The sequence below is a fragment of the Mastomys coucha genome, unplaced genomic scaffold (assembly GCF_008632895.1).
Source record: "Mastomys coucha isolate ucsf_1 unplaced genomic scaffold, UCSF_Mcou_1 pScaffold16, whole genome shotgun sequence".
Classification (NCBI taxonomy): Eukaryota; Metazoa; Chordata; class Mammalia; order Rodentia; family Muridae; genus Mastomys; species Mastomys coucha.
Window position 1 is genome coordinate 64011256 of NW_022196898.1, and position 17901 is coordinate 64029156.

Below are 17901 nucleotides of genomic sequence, written 5' to 3' on the forward strand. Positions count from 1 at the left end.
ATTCCCCAGTCCTGATTTTGTTTTGTTCGAGACAATCTTATCACGTAGGCCAGGCTGGCCTTGACTTCTCTGTACAGTAGAAGATGATTTGAAGTCCAGATCCAGAGATTAGACAGATCCTTCTCTCGAATGCTGGGATGACAGGCACGTGCCTCTATGTCCTGTGTGCTGCTAGGCCTTGAACCCAAGGATTCATGCATGCCATGTAAGCCTTCTGCCAACAGTTAGAGCCCCCGCAGGGCAGTGGTGGCGCATGCCTTTAATCAGTGGGTAAGAACACCAACTGCACTGCTTCTGAAGGTCCTGAGTTCAAATCCCAGCAACTACATTGTGGCTCACAACCCTCTAAAAAAAAAAGGAAGACAGAGAGAAGGAATTGCCTCATGAAGTCATTCAATATACATGTAAATGGTGTGTGTGTATGTGTGTGTGTGTGTGTGTGTGTGCGCGTGTGTATGCATGTATGTGTGCGTGCACATGTATATATGTGTGTATGTGTGTATTGTGTGTGTGCGTGCGTGCATGTGTGTGTGTGCGTGTGCGTGTGCGTGTGTGTGTGTGTGTGTGTGTGTGTGTGAATGTGGAGTAAGGGGGAAGAAGACAAATCCTATCCCAAGACACCAGCCTCACCCATCTCCTTGTCCCATTCCCCTATCACTTTGCTTCCTGCTCAGGCCTACCCTAAGTCATCCACAAACATTACATACAAAGTAAATCTGAAAAGAGCTATGGTTGCATCTGGCAGGGGCACAAAGGTGAGTAGATGGTCACTCGGTTAGCCAGAATCAACACTCAGCTGGTCCCTGGAGGACAGCCGGCACACCTGTACTTGAGACACTACAGTACCTGTATCACAGGAAAAGCCCAGCTGTTCCCTCGGCATGCTGTCTTCAGTCCGTTAGCCGATGTTATTCTAAGAGAAGCCTCTCAGTTACCTCTGACCAAACAAAGCTTCAGCCTAGGGACTGAACCTGGGTCCCGGTCTTGCTCTTCAAGAAACGGAGTTGATTTCGGACAAGCCCTTAGATCTGCCCCACTGAGTTTCTAGCAGACTGGAGACAAGGTTCTTTCAGCGATTTCCTATGAAGACACTCCAATGGCCCTGCAAAACTGGATCTAGTGTTCTAACATAACATGTTTATTTTAAACATGTTATGCATCCCATACTCTCAGTATTAAATTTTGCCCCAGTACAATCATTGAACAATATCACCTTGCATAAATAAAACTTGGAAGTATTACTGCCTGTGTCATATGTCCTAGTAAATTTGTCCTGTTGAAGAGGAAGCCTTTGGCCCTGCATGAACACATATCTGGCTGTGAGCTAGCCCCATCTGAAAAGCTACACAAAATGGAACAGCAAATGCCAGGGATGCCCAAGGACATGTGTTCAGGACATGGTCTCACAGTAGGCATGGCAAATACATCAAAAGCCACAGTCTTACCATAAGAAATGGCATAAGGATTTGAAATGGCTTTTAAATTTTTATTTCCTTAATGAATGCATGTAATTAATATACGTAGTTATATATGCATAAACACACACACCACACACACATGAGGAGAGTCTCACTATGTAGCCCAGACTGACCTGCAACCTGTAGCAATCCTCCTGTCTCAGACTCTGAAGTGCTGGGATACCAGGTGTAAATCACCACACCTGACACTCTCTCTCTTTTTCTTTATACAATGTTGTTGTTGTTGTTGTATAATGGCGGTGGCCACACAGAGTTCAGAGGTCAACTTTGTTCTCCCCTTCCACATTTAAGTGGGTTCTCATATCAAAATTAGGATGCCAGGTTTGCTCAGTACGTACATTTAACCCACTGAGCCGTCTCAGTAGTAGGGACTGAACCTAAACCTTAAACACACTAGATGAATAAGTATTCTGTCACTGAGCTCAGCCCGTGACATGGAGATATGTTTGCAAGCTTATCTGAGCACAGACGAAGCTCGTTTTCCGCTTCCCCGGCAGAAATAGAGAAAAACAAAATACAGAAAATATTTATGCAGTAAACTGAGAAAGATGCTTTTAGCAAACAAAAAGGGAACAGGTACTTGTTCTAGATCCCAGCTAGAGGGAGCACAGACGGAGAGCTGACTATGGGAAGGTGGTACTGTGCTAACTGTGTGGAAAAGACACACAGAACATCAGTCTTGGAGAGACTAAAGGAAAAATCTACAATTTTCAGGAAGCCTGGGCTATTTCAAAGCCACCAAAAAACACAGGCTTAGAAGAACAAAAACGTGGCCCACTTACAGGCAATTTCACAAAAGAGTTGCCTATCAACTCACTAAAGGAAGGAACTGCAAACAGGAAACCAGTCAGCCCCAGCCATGGCCCGCCCCTCCCTTCCTCCCTGCATGATGCTATCATTAGATTTACCGGGAAGAATGACAGGCTGCTCGTCTCTGACAGCTGCGGAGTTACTGTTTTAATAAACGTTTAATAGAAACATCCTCGTTATTTCGAATCGACCTTTTTCTTGACAATTTTTGCCTGCATTTTAAATAACACGCTGGAGCTACAGATTCAACGGTGAGTTTAAGGCAGTTCAGAAATCATAAGTCACAGATGTTAATAAAGTTAATCAAGACAGGAAGTAGCATGGTCTGTGAGAAGAGCAAAACAAATGCGCAGTTAGCCAGCCAGCCATCAGTTAACACAAGGACACTTGCTTTAGCCACTTTTTAACGAACATTGTTCTCACTGGCCACGGGACACCAACCCCACCCACTACACACATCTCCAGCACAACCCCTACACCTAAGGCTCAGGGAACATTATGAAAGAAGGGTCAGAAAGACTGCAAGAGCCAGAGGAGCAGGGCATCTGCTAGGAGATACGAGGCAGAAGTGGAGTTCAAAGCCAGCTTGGGCTACACAGAGAGCTCTAGACCATATTAAGCTACGTAACGCCCAATCTCAAAAGCAAAAATAATGAAGTGATAGCCTTTAGTAATTAAGTTTCCGAAATTGTAAGGTTCAAACCCAGGAAATAAGCATATAGGAACAGAAAGAAAGGCTCTTGCTGCGGAGCTTAAGATTGAGACCTGACTTCAACCCCTGGAAGTCACTCGGTAGAGGAGAGAAAAAAGACCCAGCTGTTGCCCTCCGACCTCTATACTCAGGCTGCTATGACACACACACATATCTACACACACACACACATAAATATGAAAATTTAATGCATGTATAAAATTTTAAATTCTACATGATGCCAACTGTACAAACTGGTTTAAGTACAACAGGCCTTGAACTGGTTGAAGACTCCACAGGCATTAAACACTATACTTTTAAAAAAAAATAAGACTATGGGGCTGGAGGGATGGCGCAGTGGTTAAGAACACTGTCTGCTCTTCCAGAAGTCCTGAGTTCAACTCCCAGAAACCAAATGATGGCTCACAACCATCTGTAATGTAAACATCTTCTGGTGTATCTGAAGACAGCTACGGTGTACTCACTCATATAAATAATAAATAAATAAATCTTTTTTTAAAAAGTAAGAACAAAAAAACTATTAATCCCACTTCTAGCAATCTAAAGATTAAAAAATCCATTTTTTTTTTAAAAAAAGAACATTTAAAATCATGCCTCAGCATTAAGGCTAAGAACAAGTACAACAACATATATAATTCAGAAAAAAATGTGTTATATGCTATAAAAAAATATTAAACAAACTGTACCATACCCTGTTGGTGGTCTGCTGAACAGAAACAATTTAAAACAGGCTCCATGATAGGGGTTCAGACGAACACAAAACAACCCATGAAAAGAAACACATCAAAACTTTTCTTTTTGATTGTAAGAATCAAAAAAAAAAAAAAAATAGGCTGACCCTTAAGCTCCCTCAGCTCCAATGTTTTCCCTTATATGACACTTCCTTACCAGCTCGGCCTGCTGGGATCAGCCGTCCCAGCCCTCCCATGTTCGGCCTCAGGCCCTCACAGTAACAGCAGAAAGTAAGAGGTATTCACCTTCAACTCCAAAGCATTTACTGGGTGAATTCTCATTTCTCCAGGCTTCATACCTATTGCACACTTTTCACGATGGTTTACTGCTCGTGTGTTCTCCATACTTGAAGCTGGATTTGTTTGTTTGTTTGTTTGTTTGTTTATATTCTTTAGGACTCACCATGGTTCACAGGAGCTAAATAAATATTTACTAAAGTTATCAAGACCTGAGTACGCATCTCACAAGAGATGTTCGTGCGGTTTAAATAGATTCCTCCTTTAAACATGAAAAATCACATCCTAGGAGAAAAAAAAAATATGGAAGGAGCTCATACTCATATCTGAAGAACTCTATTAAGCAGTAATTAGATTAACAACCATGGGAGTGCTACTGAGCCACAGAAGGACTTACGCACACAAAGGGATAACCGGGAAGATAGGGACACTGAAGGAGGGAGGAGCTGGATGACAGACACTCAGAGCTGTGGTCTAAGGAGGTGAGAGGAGGGGGCAACTGACCGAGAAAACTGGGGAAGGCCACACAGCGCCCTCCCCCCCCCCCGAACTGGCAGGGATTTCTAAGTGCTCAGAACATGATCACAATGTTGCCTTTATATGAAAGGCCTCCTTCACCTTCAGGCCTCTACTGCACACAGTATTATTATCCCTGCTCCTAGAGATGAAAGAACGGGAGATTAAATAAGCAAAAGCTTGCTTGTGACATCCACCCACTGAGTGGGTTCAAAGCTACCACGGCCGGGCTACAGTGGTTGCCTTCCAGCCAGATGGAGAATGACACCTCTCCAATTAGAAGGTGACTTACTAGCACCATAAAACCATATTACTAGCCCTATGTACAAAATAACAGGTAGACATGCGTGGTTAGAAAGTCTATGAACCTCAGCCTGGTCATCCTCCAGTGCAGACACAATGTCTGGCTCAGGCTACACCTAGTTAATCTGTAATGTAGATCTCCAGCAAGGCAAAGGTTTAAAGGTAAGCTAAGGAGGCTACCAAGTGGTGTTGAAGCAAGCATCCTCTGCATCTCTGAAAACTATTCGTTTCCTCCTGCTTACTATATAACTCAGACTGGCTGGCTTTGAACTCACTATGTAGCCCAGGATGGACTCAAGTTCACAATCCTGCTGATTCAGCCTCCTAAATCCTGGGTACATGGGCATGCACTACCATAGCAAACCCAAACTTCTTTATTCCTCAACTTAATTTTTAAACTAACTAAAAGAAAAATCATATTATTATAACTTCTCCTATATGTTTGTAATACACACACACACATACACACACACACACATACCACCACCACCACCACCACCCATTTCTTCAACCATCATGGCCTGAACCAAATTCTCCTTGGTGTAACTGTCAAAGCCCTGTGAACTAAATAGAGTAACACAGAGCAAGAACATGGTCTTGGATTTCAGAGAGCTTCATTAATATAATTTGTTAAGATTTACAATTATTTTTATTTTATGTGTATGAGTGCATGTAGGTCTGTGCATCATATTGATGCAGTGCCACAGAGGCCAGAAGAGTAGGCCAGATCTGCACCCCACCCCACCCCACCCCCGAAACTGGAATTACAGACAGTTGTGAGCTGCTATGTGGAGCCTGAGACTCAAACCCAGGTCCTCTGGAGGAACAGTCAGTGGTCTTAACCACTGAGCCATCACCCCAGTCCCTCATTAATATAATTTTGACAGCTACTTTCTTCACATCACATGAGCATGTTTGGGTGCTACAGTGATCTAGGCATCCTGAGTGCTACACTGGAAAGAAGATATCTTATTCAAATGTGAGCCCTGCAATTCCAGGGGTGCAATGTCATAGTCTAGAGAGTGAAGAGACTGTACTAGTATGTGTCACTAGGATCTCCAAGTGGCCACATCGATCCAGCAGTCTGGCCTTAAGATCAGCCACCGGGTAATACTTTCTATGAGTCTCCTAACGAACATGAGGCGTCTCTGTACTTTATCTCCTTTTTGATCCTTGTGACTGATCTAAAGAAAGGTCTTTAAATAGACTCTCCATGCTTAGGAAACAAACACAAAAGCTTCTAAGGCATGCTGGAAGTCACCTACAAGAGGAACTAAAAAGCCCCACCTCTGGAAGGTAATCAATACCATGGAATTAGCTGCTAAAAAAAACAAAAACAAACAAAAACAAAAAACAAAAAACAAAAGCAAAAAACGATGCCAAGAGCTATATACCCGTGCTGGTGGAATGCTTCCGAGCACACAGGACGTCCTGGGTTCGATGCCCAGCCCTGCATAAACTGGGTGGGAGCACGGTGGTGCATGACCCCAGGACTTGAGAGGCAGAGGAAGGAGGATCAACAGTTCAGCGCCACCTTGACTACAGTTTGTAATGACCGCCCCAAGACATAGGAAACCCTGTTTTGTTTGGGGTTTTGTTGTTGTTGTCATGTCTCTAATTTAAAAGTCTTGGGTATTTAACCACAACAAAACAATTAGAAAAATGAAAGTCTGTTTTCAAAGGAAGTCATTCTGTGTTTCTTATGCCAGCTATCGCCTTTGATTCTGTATCCTTTGGCTCCACAAAAGCTCAGATATCCTGAGAAGGAAGAAGAATATCACTTTCACTTACACTTTCTATCCAACTTGTTCCTTTACATTGCTTTATTCATTTGGTGTATTTACAGGCATCCGCCTCACAGCCAGGATGATCCTAAACTGGATGTTTGGTACTCAGATACGCCAACTCGGAAGCAGCTGCTGCTCCTAGCACCTGCTCCCTCCACACTGGATGTTCTAGGGTCTTCCATGTGGCCATCTCCCATCCAAGACCAACCCATGATTCAGCGCAGCAGGAAGCTCCTAGGACTCTCATAAGGCTCCACACAGCCTTATGGCCAGCTTCCAACCCAACTAGCGAACAACTTGACCTAACCCCTCGTTAAATATTTTATCACCCTCTAGACAGAGCACTGAGCAAAACAGATAAGGTCCCCCACCCTTTGGTCTGGGAAAGAGATAATACACACATAAATGCACAAGCACACAGCTTAACTTCAAAGACCAAGTGCCGTCCAGAAAATAAAACAGCAGAGTGCCAGGAGGTGAATGAACAAGGGAGCAGGGTGGAGTCTGGGAAAAGGCTCTCCAAGACAGTAACTTTGGGGGACAGGGAAGGGGACAGGGACGGGGATGGACAGGCATTTGAAGGTCTGAAGTAAGAATGTTCTAGATAGAGAGAACAGAACTAGCAAGGTTTCTGGGGAGAAAAGACACAGTATTTTCAGTTAGAAGACCAGTACAATGGGAGGACTTGACCACAGAGATCACAAGGCCACACGGGATCCGACTGGAAGGATCAGGTGCCAGAAAGAGTCAGCCTCCAGATTCAAACTGGGATCACGATATGACGTCACTTTAATTTTTTGGAAAGACCACCCTGATAATTGCATGGCAAGTGAATTCAAAGGGAAACAAGAATACACAAAGGAATGCAGGAGAAAAAGACATGAATCTTCAGAAGTGATCAAGGAAAAGATGGCAGAGGCAGAAAGATGCACTTCTGGTTCAATGTGTTCTGGGAGCTACAGCCAATCACACTTCTGATCACGTGTCACGTGTAATGTGGGAGGGGGTACTGCAGAAGTGAAATCACTACTAACTTTTGATTTGGTTCATCAAGAGTAAGAGTTAAGTTTTCTGAAGGGAACGACTACTGGGGAAATAAATCAGCTTGGGATAGAGGGGAGAAAGGTATATATTGTCCCAGTAAACTTGTGATAATTTAGATATAGAATGTGGTGCTATCCAACAGACAGTTTCATGTCTGACCTTCATAATAGTTTTGTGCAGTAGGCAGGGAAGCTCTGGTATCATCTAAACCTTATCAGTGAGAAGGCTAAGGCTCAGAAGGCTTGTCCCAAGGCATGAGTCAACAGCACTAGAACAACGTGGCTGGTGGCACGTTTAAAAAGAGACTCATGGAGCCGGGCAATGGAGGTGCTCGCCTTTAATCCCAGCACTTGGGAGGCAGAGGCAGGCGGATATCTGAGTTGGAGGCTAGCCTGGCCTACAGAGTGAGTTCCAGCCAGGGATATACAGAGAAACACTGTCTCAAAAAAACAAAAACAAACAGAGAGAGAGAGAGAGAGAGAGAGAGAGAGAGAGAGAGAGAGAGAGAGAGAGAGAGACTCATCAAGCTGCGCAGGCAGTGGTAGTCTTTGATCCCAGTACTCGGGAGACAGAGGCAGGTAGATCACTGTGAGTATGAGGCCAGCCTGGTCTCTAATGTGAGTTCCAGGACAGTTAGAGCTACACTGACACTGACAAACCCTATGTTGAAAAACCAGAGAGAGAGAGAGAGAGAGAGAGAGAGAGAGAGAGAGAGAATATTAAATTGTCTTCACTCTTAGGGACATCCCTCTGAAAAAAGTATATACCTATTTTGTGTCATAGGTTATATGGCTGCCCCCAAGTTAGAGTCCCTTTCATACCCAGAGAAGATTCATTTATAAGAGTGAGACTTTCCCACCTAACAATATTGAACATAAGAACATTAACTGATATGTATAAGTCCTATTACTCTCTTATAGGAATTGTGTCAACAACATACAACAAGAAGCATTCACTCTTTCAGAAATGACCACAAGCCTAAATGTCAGTTTTTTTATATGACAGTTCTAAAAAGAACTTTTCTGAGGAGCACATTTACAAAATCAGGAAGGTCAGCTGGGAAATGACCCATACAAGAAGAATGGCTTCCCACTCAGGACTGTGACCAGGTGTAAGACAAACTCACACTGTGCTCAGCACTTCTAGGCCCAGAGCTGCTCTTCCCAGCCCCCTCCCCCCCCACACACACACACCCAGGAGTTGCTTTAAAGTGACAGAAGCTCCCAAATTTGTTTTATTTCGGGGCATTTTCTCAGGAGCCCAATGCATGTGTAATACCTAGAATTCATTTCAAAATTCTAGAGTTAACTGGTGAAATCAAGGCTCACTCTAAACAACACTGGAATGATAGGTGGGAAGGGAGAGAGGGAGGGGAAAGGACAAAGAGAGGGAGGGAGAGAGGGAAGGAGGGAGAAAGGAAGGGAGGGAGAAAAGGAGAGAGAGGGAGGGAGCGAGAGAAGGAAGAAGGAAGGGAGAGGGGGAGGGAGAGAGAGAGGGAAGGAAGGGAAGGAAGAAATAAAGGGAGAGGGAGAGAAGGAAAGAGGGAGGGAGAAAATGAGGGAGGGAGGGTAAGAGAGGGAGGGACAGGGAGGGAGAGGGGTGACCTGACAGAGGTCCTTTATGACAAAGGACCTACGAATAACATGCTCAAAAACACCTCAAAGCCCCATAAGAAAGACATGTGTGATGCATGGCTCGGGTCAAGAGATGACTGCAGGCACTCCAAACTTAATCACGCTGTCAATCAATCAAGTATTAATTGTGAGTGTAAGGTACAAAATAGCATGCCTGCCTAATTCAGTTACTACCCCTTCACCAACCCTCCCCACCTACAGCTGGCTTTTCCTGTATGCTCCTCAGATTAGAACCAACAGCCTGCCCATACAGCAAATCACCCTAGTGTCCTAAGACCCGAAAGGAAATGTCAGGGTCACAGGAGCCAATTAACCCACTAAGTAAAGCTGAGAGAAAGGCGGCCTGACCCCATCAACACAGAGCACCTTCAGGATGAAAAAGCCAGCCAGGTTTTATTGATTCTTAGCCTCTGCTCCTTATACTGTACTGTGTAACAAGAAAGGGGGCCACGGATGACTCCACGCATTACAGACGAGAAACGAACCAGGAAGTTAAAGTTCCAGGCACAAAGCCCAGGCTTCCGGTGACCATCAGCTTGTCCTCTTCCCTACCTGCAACCTGATGGCCTGCCAGCAGTCATCCACCTGCCCCACCCCTGGACATTTGCACTTGATATGGCAGAGTATGGTGCCTTCCATCAAGGTCTACAAAGAAGGCCTAGAAAGGTCACATGGCAGCAAGCTTCAGACTTCAGAGAAGCCCGCCCGGCCTTTCCTGAGAATGAGGGCAACTGTCAGCACATTTCCCTTAGTCAGCATATTCCTCAGTAGGACTCTCACGGAGGCCCCAAGAGCCAGACCAGGTTACAGGTACACTTGAGCCATGATGGTTTCTGTCTTCTTTTGGCCCAGCCCCAGCATATCCAGAAATTTCCAGAAACGGTGGTCTGCTCACATAGAACTCATATTGATGCGTCTGTGCTTTCAGAAAACAGAACTTCCACTCAACCTGACTTTTGTCAAGATCACACTGATTCAGTAGGGAGGTTATAATATCCGCATGGTTCACACTCCGTTTTCTATTGCAAACACTTGTATAGATGAATGCATAGATTGATTTTAAAAAATTAACAATGATAATTCTCTCCCTTGCTGTCTAGAGCTTCCTGTCTCCCACCCTCACAAAAATAGCTTAGCAGGCTTTAAAGTTTCTATATTATATTTCACTCATACACATATGTTTTCCCTTTGGGTAAGTCCTGGCTAGGTATAGATGTTCTGTGCACGAAAATGCTGATAACAGGAAAATCCAAGCTACACAAAATCATTCCAAGAGTCTCTCACTAACTTTCCGAAAATAAATCTGCATCTAGACGAGGCGGCTCGTGCATGAAATCTTAACACCAAGGAGACTAAGACAAGAAAACCACCTCAAATTTAAGAAAGTCCCAGGCCAGTAGTACAGAGGACTCTGACTCAGAGCAGTACAATACAAAGTGATGAGGGTGGTGCTGGTGATGGTGCTGGTGCTGGTGCTGGTGCTGGTGATGGAGAATAAGCACTCCAAGGATGTTAGTCCACTTTATGTCCCTAATTAGCTCCTGACCTGCTAATAATGTACCCCTCCTGTCCTACTGGAATGTGTCCCAGGACCTAACAGCATTAGCCTCTCACTGACTTAATGCCAGAATAACTGCAAATAAAGTACTTACGGCATAAGCACCTATCAAGAATGCTGCGTTTGCTCTTTTCCGCTGGTCGAAAGAGGTGTAGTGCACTATCTTCTTCCTTGATAAACTGTATGACTAGAAAGAAAGAACAAAGCAGAGTGTGACCACTACAGAAAGCCAGGAGTTACCTACCATCTCAACCTCAGCAAGTGTAGCAGTCCCTACTATGTAACACCTTTCCATGCTAGCTTCCAGTTGGTGAGTTACCTACCATCTCAACCTCAGCAAGTGTAGCAGTCCCTACTATGTAACACCTTCCAGTGCTAGCTTCCAGCTGGTGATCTTTGGGGACCTGCATGTTTGGAGCTGGGGGTGTCCTACCAACCCCTTACTTCCTTGGGTATAGGAGGGGCTACTAGCTTCCTTCTCTTCAACCCACCTGAATGTAACAATTGGCAATATAACAAACATGGACGTCTCTGAGAATGGAGATAATGGAATCACTGATTCTCCATTCAATGGGAGCCATTTTGAATAATTTACTGCTGATCTTATGTGTATGACTTAACCACTCTTCTTCATTCTCAGCATCATCCAGGAGATGCTCATGCACCTTTCGTTCTTTACAGTTTAAGATATGTCAACCATTCTATTGTCTTCTCCAAAACTTTCATTTTTACAAACCAGTATTAAAATTTTCTTTCTAGTATAAACTCTAGCAACCCCCTTTTAGTTAGCTTAAAGAAAATTATTAGTGGAAAAAGAGGAACCATCAAAAGGTTATCAAGGAACACCATAATTCAACAGCCATGTATTAAATTCATGAGCTCAATCATTAAGCACTTGCTATATGCCAGGCAATATGCAACATGCTCAAGTAAATCCAAAATAAAGCCAAATGGTTTGTAGAACACATGCTAAACATAAAAAGTAATAATTAGATCTATTAAATTAAATCAAATTATTAGTCATAATTCAAATCTAGAGAAAGTGGGCATGGCTCAATTAAACATAATTTCTTTGGGATGTAAGACTATTATGGTATAGCGACTAATGGCTATTTAAATGTAGGCACATAAGATTATACTTCCAGGGGCTGTTTCTATAGTTTGGTAAATATAGGCATACATATGCCTTTTAATAGTCTGTAAATTCGCACTGAAAATATAAGTAGATTATTATACCCAGCACACTGAACACAGCCAACAACAACAAAATCCACTACTATATTATTTTGAACAAGGAAAGGAAAGAAAAATCTAAGCACCAAGGTGCATCATTTTAGCTTATGCATGACAGCAGGAAGCTATGTGTATCCCAGCTAGAGACTGAGATATGCAACGCCCTTTTAGACATGAATAACTACAAATCCCATGTTTTGAAAACAGTAATCTCCTTGTTAACTGAACTTTTGAAAGTTATTTTCTGACACAGAGACAATCTGTTCTTATGGATGGCTTTTTTTTTTTTCATAGCAACCAGAGAGAAAAAAAGTAGTTGTGTCTGATTCAATTCCATCAAGTGTATTTTACTAAAATTATTTAAAGACTTCACTGCTATCGTCAATGGTGTTCATGCATGGTTCCTTGCTTTCTCAATTTTGATTTACTGAGTCTCTGGACAATTTTTTTTATTTAATTTTACTATTTGTGGATTAATTTGTTTGCCACATATTGTGCTTCACTAATAAGTTGGGGGTACTCACTTGTTTTGTTTTAAGACAGAGTCTCTTCCTAGATGGCCTGGAACACGATACGTAGAACAGGCTAGCCTTGAACTCACACAGATCCCTCTGCCTCTGCCTCTCTGCCTCTCTGCCTCTCTCTCTCTGCCTCTCTGCCTCTCTGCCTCTCTGCCTCTCTGCCTCTCTGCCTTTCTTTCTCTCTCTGCCTTTCTCTCTCTGCCTTTCTCTCTCTGCCTTTCTTTCTCTGCCTTTCTCTGCCTTTCTCTGCCTTTCTCTGCCTTTCTCTGCCTCTCTGCCTCTGCCTCTGCCTCTGCCTCCAGAGGGCTTACACATGGAGGTCAGAGGACAGTGTTGCAGAGTCTGTGCTCACCTTCCCCATATTAAGGCTGGGTCTCTTGCATTGTTTCTGCAGTTATGCTGTGTACTCCAGGTTAGCTGACCCACAGTCTTCCATATAACTCTCCTGTCTCCATTTCCCATCTCATATAGGAATACTGAGATGACAGATTCGAGCCACCACATCCAGCTCTTTACACAGGTTCCAGGAGTGAAACTCAGGTCATCTGGCTTGAGAGACTAGCACTTCTCTGTGTGAGCCACCTCCTTAGCCCTACAAGTGCTAACTATTTCAAAAATATTTCCCACAGAAAGCTGCCAAGGGAAGCAAACTTGTGTTTGTTGCAAGCTTACAGCTGATTTATAGGGGAACATTTGGCCCATTTCTCCTGCACAGCTGTTTTTGGACTTAATTTTCAGAGTTTGGGTCTCCAAAGCTCTACAGCTGAGAAATGGTTTCTGTGGGATAAAGCTTGGCCACTGGCCCCCAGGTCAGACTACAGGGAGTGGAGTTCTTTCTTGCCCAAGAGGTCAAAACTAACTCAAAGCGGATGACAGCAGAGAAGAATCTTACAAGCTGCAGCCTTGTCTAATGCCCCCCTCACCTCAGCCAGGCTCCCTAATAGCCACCCTGCCCCATAGTGGCTGGCACCAGTGACATTGTTCATGGGGGAGATATACTATCTCTGCAGTGAAAAGCATTGGGGATAATAAAACATTTTCTCGGCTATTTAGCTAATGGTTTCTGTGACTGGACTGATAAAACAAATCCTTAATGTTTTCTTTCAAATCTGGGGGGTGGGGGGAACACCATTTCTATAAAACATGCACACACACATACACACACACACTTGCCCTGTTCTGCAATCCAAGCAGCCTAAGGGAACAACAGTGCCATCCTGGGAGAACACATCTACACATCTCCAAGGCTCTTTCATGAATATGATGGTTCATATTGACAGGATCAAGAGTCCTCTAGGAGACAAACCTCCAGATACGCCTGAGAGCTTCAGCCCTGCTCGGGAACAGCACCAGTCTATGCCCTGGGGGCCCACCGTGAATTCAAAGAAGAAAGAAAGCTGAGCAGCCACGTTCACCAGGACCTCCCCACAACAATGGACTGTGTCCTCAGACTGGGAGCCAAAATAAACCCTTCCTTCCTTCCTCCTTCCTTCTTTCCTTTCTCCTTTCCTTCCTTCCTTCCTTTTTTCCTTCCTTCCTTCCTTCTTCCTTCCTTCCTTCCTTTTTTCCTTCCTTCCTTCCTTCTTCCTTCCTTCCTTCCTTTTTTCCTTCCTTCCTTCCTTCTTTCTGTTCTTCTTTCCCTCCATCCTTCTTCCCATCCTTTCTTCCTTCTGTCCTTCCTTGCATCCTTCCTTCTGTCCATCTGTCCTTCAGTTGCTTGTCACAGCAGTAGAAGAAGTCAATAACAAGATAGGAAAAAAAAATATCATTTGGGGAGAGACCAAATTTCAGGATAGCAGGATTGTGCCTTATAAATGAGCCCACTGACATCTTCTGAGTCTCTGCCTTAAGCCCAAGGGAGAGCCTCAAGCCTCTGACAGGACATGGGCCTCCTCTTCACCCTGGACCATCTCCTCTGTGGTCTCCCAGGTAGCCTGGCTCCTAGCTCCTCAAGGAGGACATCAGCCATGGCCATACATCTATCTGGCTTACAGTAAGCTAACCTCATTCTTACAGATTCTTTATTTCTTTATGTGAGATGCTCAGAGATCACAAAAAAAAAAAAACAAAACTGTATAGCAGCAAAGCAAATGTAAACATGGGTCAAGTCAAATCAGTCTTAAGTACAAAGAAAGAGGTTGTCTCTGAACGAGTACTAAGCTCTCTAGCCAACTCTGCTGCACATGACCATGACAGAGAACATTTAGACGTTAGAGCCAAGACACTAGATCTGTCTTCCAAACAGACATGCATTGCCTCCTGAACCCTCTCAAACTAAGTAGACCAACAGCCCTAACAGCAGCAGCAGCAAATATCTGTTAGCCAATTACTATATCTCATTTCCCAAAACAACAGGAGCAACGCCAGAGGGGTCCAGCTTAACAGTACAGAGTGCTTTTCAAAGCACAGGTCCCGAGCAAGGCTGAAATATAATAAGCATGCTGCATTTTACAAGAACATAAGCCAGGTACCAGAAAAGGCCTGCTGCAAACTCTTACACAGCCAGTATGGCAGGCAGGAGGAATCCAGATCTCTCGCACTGAGGCTGATAATTGGAGTAAACCTTAATTATGAGGCCATAACAAGTCTTGTGGCTCAGAATTGATTAAATAAGTCCTGGGCTGAAAAGGTCAGCAGTATGAAAATTTTTCAGAAATAAAAAGTAAAATAAATTTAAATCTAAACTATATTATATTTTATTATTATATTATAGTGTTCCATTGCATGCTTGTAGAAGGCTGGTGAAGAGGGTCCTGGAGAGCTTGAAGGCATTGGCCACTGAGCCTGCCCAGAGTTTCTGACTCAGTGGAGTAGTCTGGGATAGCTACTAGACTACATCTATCGGTAAGTTCTGGAAAAATGTTATACACTAATATGATGCCACCCCTCCCCACCCACCCTGGAAATGGTATGATCCCAAAACACCAAACATTTAATGAAACTGCCTCCTGAAAAATATTGAAGTCTCTTATAAAAAAAAAAAAAATTCCAAGTCATGCTATCCACTTTTTAAAAGCACATTATAAAAAAAAAAATTCCACGGTCCTCTGAGAAATGCTTGTCAAGATAAACAAGCACACCCGGTTCAGGAGAGGGCACCTCAGAAACAAAGCCCTTCAATGGTCTCTTAACGAAGCCATTCTCAGCAGAGTTATTCCAGAGGCTCAAAATTCAGACACTCCCAGGGTCCTAGAGCTTGGAGTGGGTCAGATGACAAACAACAAAAGCAGGTGCTCTCAAAAAAAAAACCCTGCTGTTTCCATCCAGGACCTGGGTGTAGCACAGTCAGTGTCTTCCAAGACTGAAAGAAACCCCCCCCCCAATCCAAAATTCCGTGTGCATTTCATCAGTCACAGATGTTGACCACAGAGTTAAATGTGTCTTTTAAAAAAAAAAAAAAAAGACTCACTGTGTATCCCAGAAACTTATTCTGTAAACCAAGAGGGTCCTTGAACACACAGAGACTCCCGCTGCCTTTGCCTCCCGAGTTCTGGGAGTAAAGGTGCACGCCACTGCACTTGCTCAAATTTAATGGTTTTGTTTGTTTGTTTCAAAAGAATATATCCATCACAGGGCATGTCTAAAGACAGAATGTCAACCACTCTGCTGTGCCTGGTTACCAGCCTGAAAAAGTCCCAACATTCCTATCAGCATGAATTGAGCAGCTGCTCCAGAGACAGTCTCTAGCCGATGGGCGATCTCAGTTTACGAATATCTGATGCAAAATAGTGGCTATGGCTTCTTGCAAACAAGAGAACAACTACACAGGGATGGAAACAGGACACACGCTATACAATGACGGTTTCCCGAGACAGTCAGCACAGGAGCATCTATCCATTTATGTAGCCAAACCTGCAGAGACTTCCAGACCTGCTTTGCTTCCCAGAGAATCAACGTTTTATGAGATAAATCACAATAAGTACGTAGCATATCATCAAATATAAATATATAGTGCTTGTCAAGCAGGGAAAGTGACACTGCGACAGGCTGATTCAAAAATCAAGGGGACGGTGCCACATGCACATTTTCTGTCTTTGAATGAAAAGCTACGGGGAAGGTTGCAATCAGGTGTAGTAATATAAGACAGACAAGCCATGAAACTCAAAGGTAGGAGAAAAGGAAGGCATGCTAACATAGGAACAGCATGGAGTAGCCTTAGAGGACAGCGACATACACAGATCATGCACTTGTTCCGTTTAGATCAGGAAACCACAGACCATGTAACCATCCAAGAGCAAAACGTGGTGCGAGGAAGTGCCAAGCTAGAAAAAAACAGATTTCCTGGGTCACGTGACAGCGCGTGGACTCTTCGGCAGCCTCTCGATAAAGTTGCTCACCATGCTAGAAGTAAAATATGGCAGTCGTTTGGCTAGTGTGTCTAGGTAAGCTATGCAAGTCAGTCCGACTGGAGTAAGGATACCAGCACAGCCAGATTAATACACTCCTTAATAAGAAACACAGCCCACGCACAGCAAGCAAGACGTGTCAGGGACCGTGTCAGATTAAGGAGATCACACTGCAGGGACCGTGGCGGCCAAGGCATCATTCATTCTCTTGCTGGTGACTAGGTTAGCCCAGTAACGACCATGACAATGAGCACCTCAACAGCCATCAGGGGTCACTGCCAAAGCAATCAAGGGAGCACATCTTCCAAAGAGCAGCCAGGACTGCCCTTGATTACCTCCAGCTTTCTCAGGAAAGGGACATTCTTGAACATTTTCTTTGGCTGCACAAAATAAAATGTGGTTCATGTTTTGTTTGGAGCTAAGATAAAAAAACAGGTTGTGTTTTTTATTATTATTATTATTTCAAAAGAAAACATCTGCTTCTTTGCAGTCTATTTTTGTTGTTGTTTCAAACCCAGTAGATTGCATTAATAAATGGCACATTTGGTCAAAATAAAACAAAACCAAAAAAAAATCACTCATAAAATTAGTTCTCAGGAGGCAAAGGGAGGAGGATAAGGAGTTCAAGACCATTGTCGGCTGTGCAGTAAACTCCAGGCCAGCTAGCCTGGGTTACCAGGAACCCTGTCTCCAAAGGGTGGGCGACTGCGTGTTCGAGTGTGCATGCGCATGCGTGACCAGTCTGATCAAGCGGTTAAAGGCACTTGAGAATTCTCTTCCAAGGGTCTTCTGACCTGAGCATTTCTGAATGCATACAAAACGTCCACGCCTTGCCTCTCGAGCTCTAAATGTGCTTGTTCCAGTGAGTGACAGTCCCACTCCCTCTTCAAACTACACGAACTGTCTCCAGAACGTAGCATGCTTTTCTTCTCCCCAGTCCCATCAACCTGAGACAGAAGAGGGCTGTGTGAAGAGATCGCAACTGTGTTTT

At 43.9% G+C, this 17901-nt stretch overlaps 1 protein-coding gene across 5 annotated transcripts in view; it reads right to left on the minus strand.

Annotated features, from left to right (window-relative positions):
- Cdc14a (cell division cycle 14A) overlaps nucleotides 1-17901 on the minus strand; it is a 160470-nt gene that overhangs the window by 117540 nt on the left and 25029 nt on the right. For all 5 annotated transcript variants that reach the window (XM_031375261.1, XM_031375260.1, XM_031375259.1 and 2 more), the window contains one exon: nucleotides 10905-10997. In XM_031375261.1, coding sequence (XP_031231121.1) covers nucleotides 10905-10997 — 93 coding nt within the window. The remainder of the gene's footprint in view (nucleotides 1-10904; nucleotides 10998-17901) is intronic.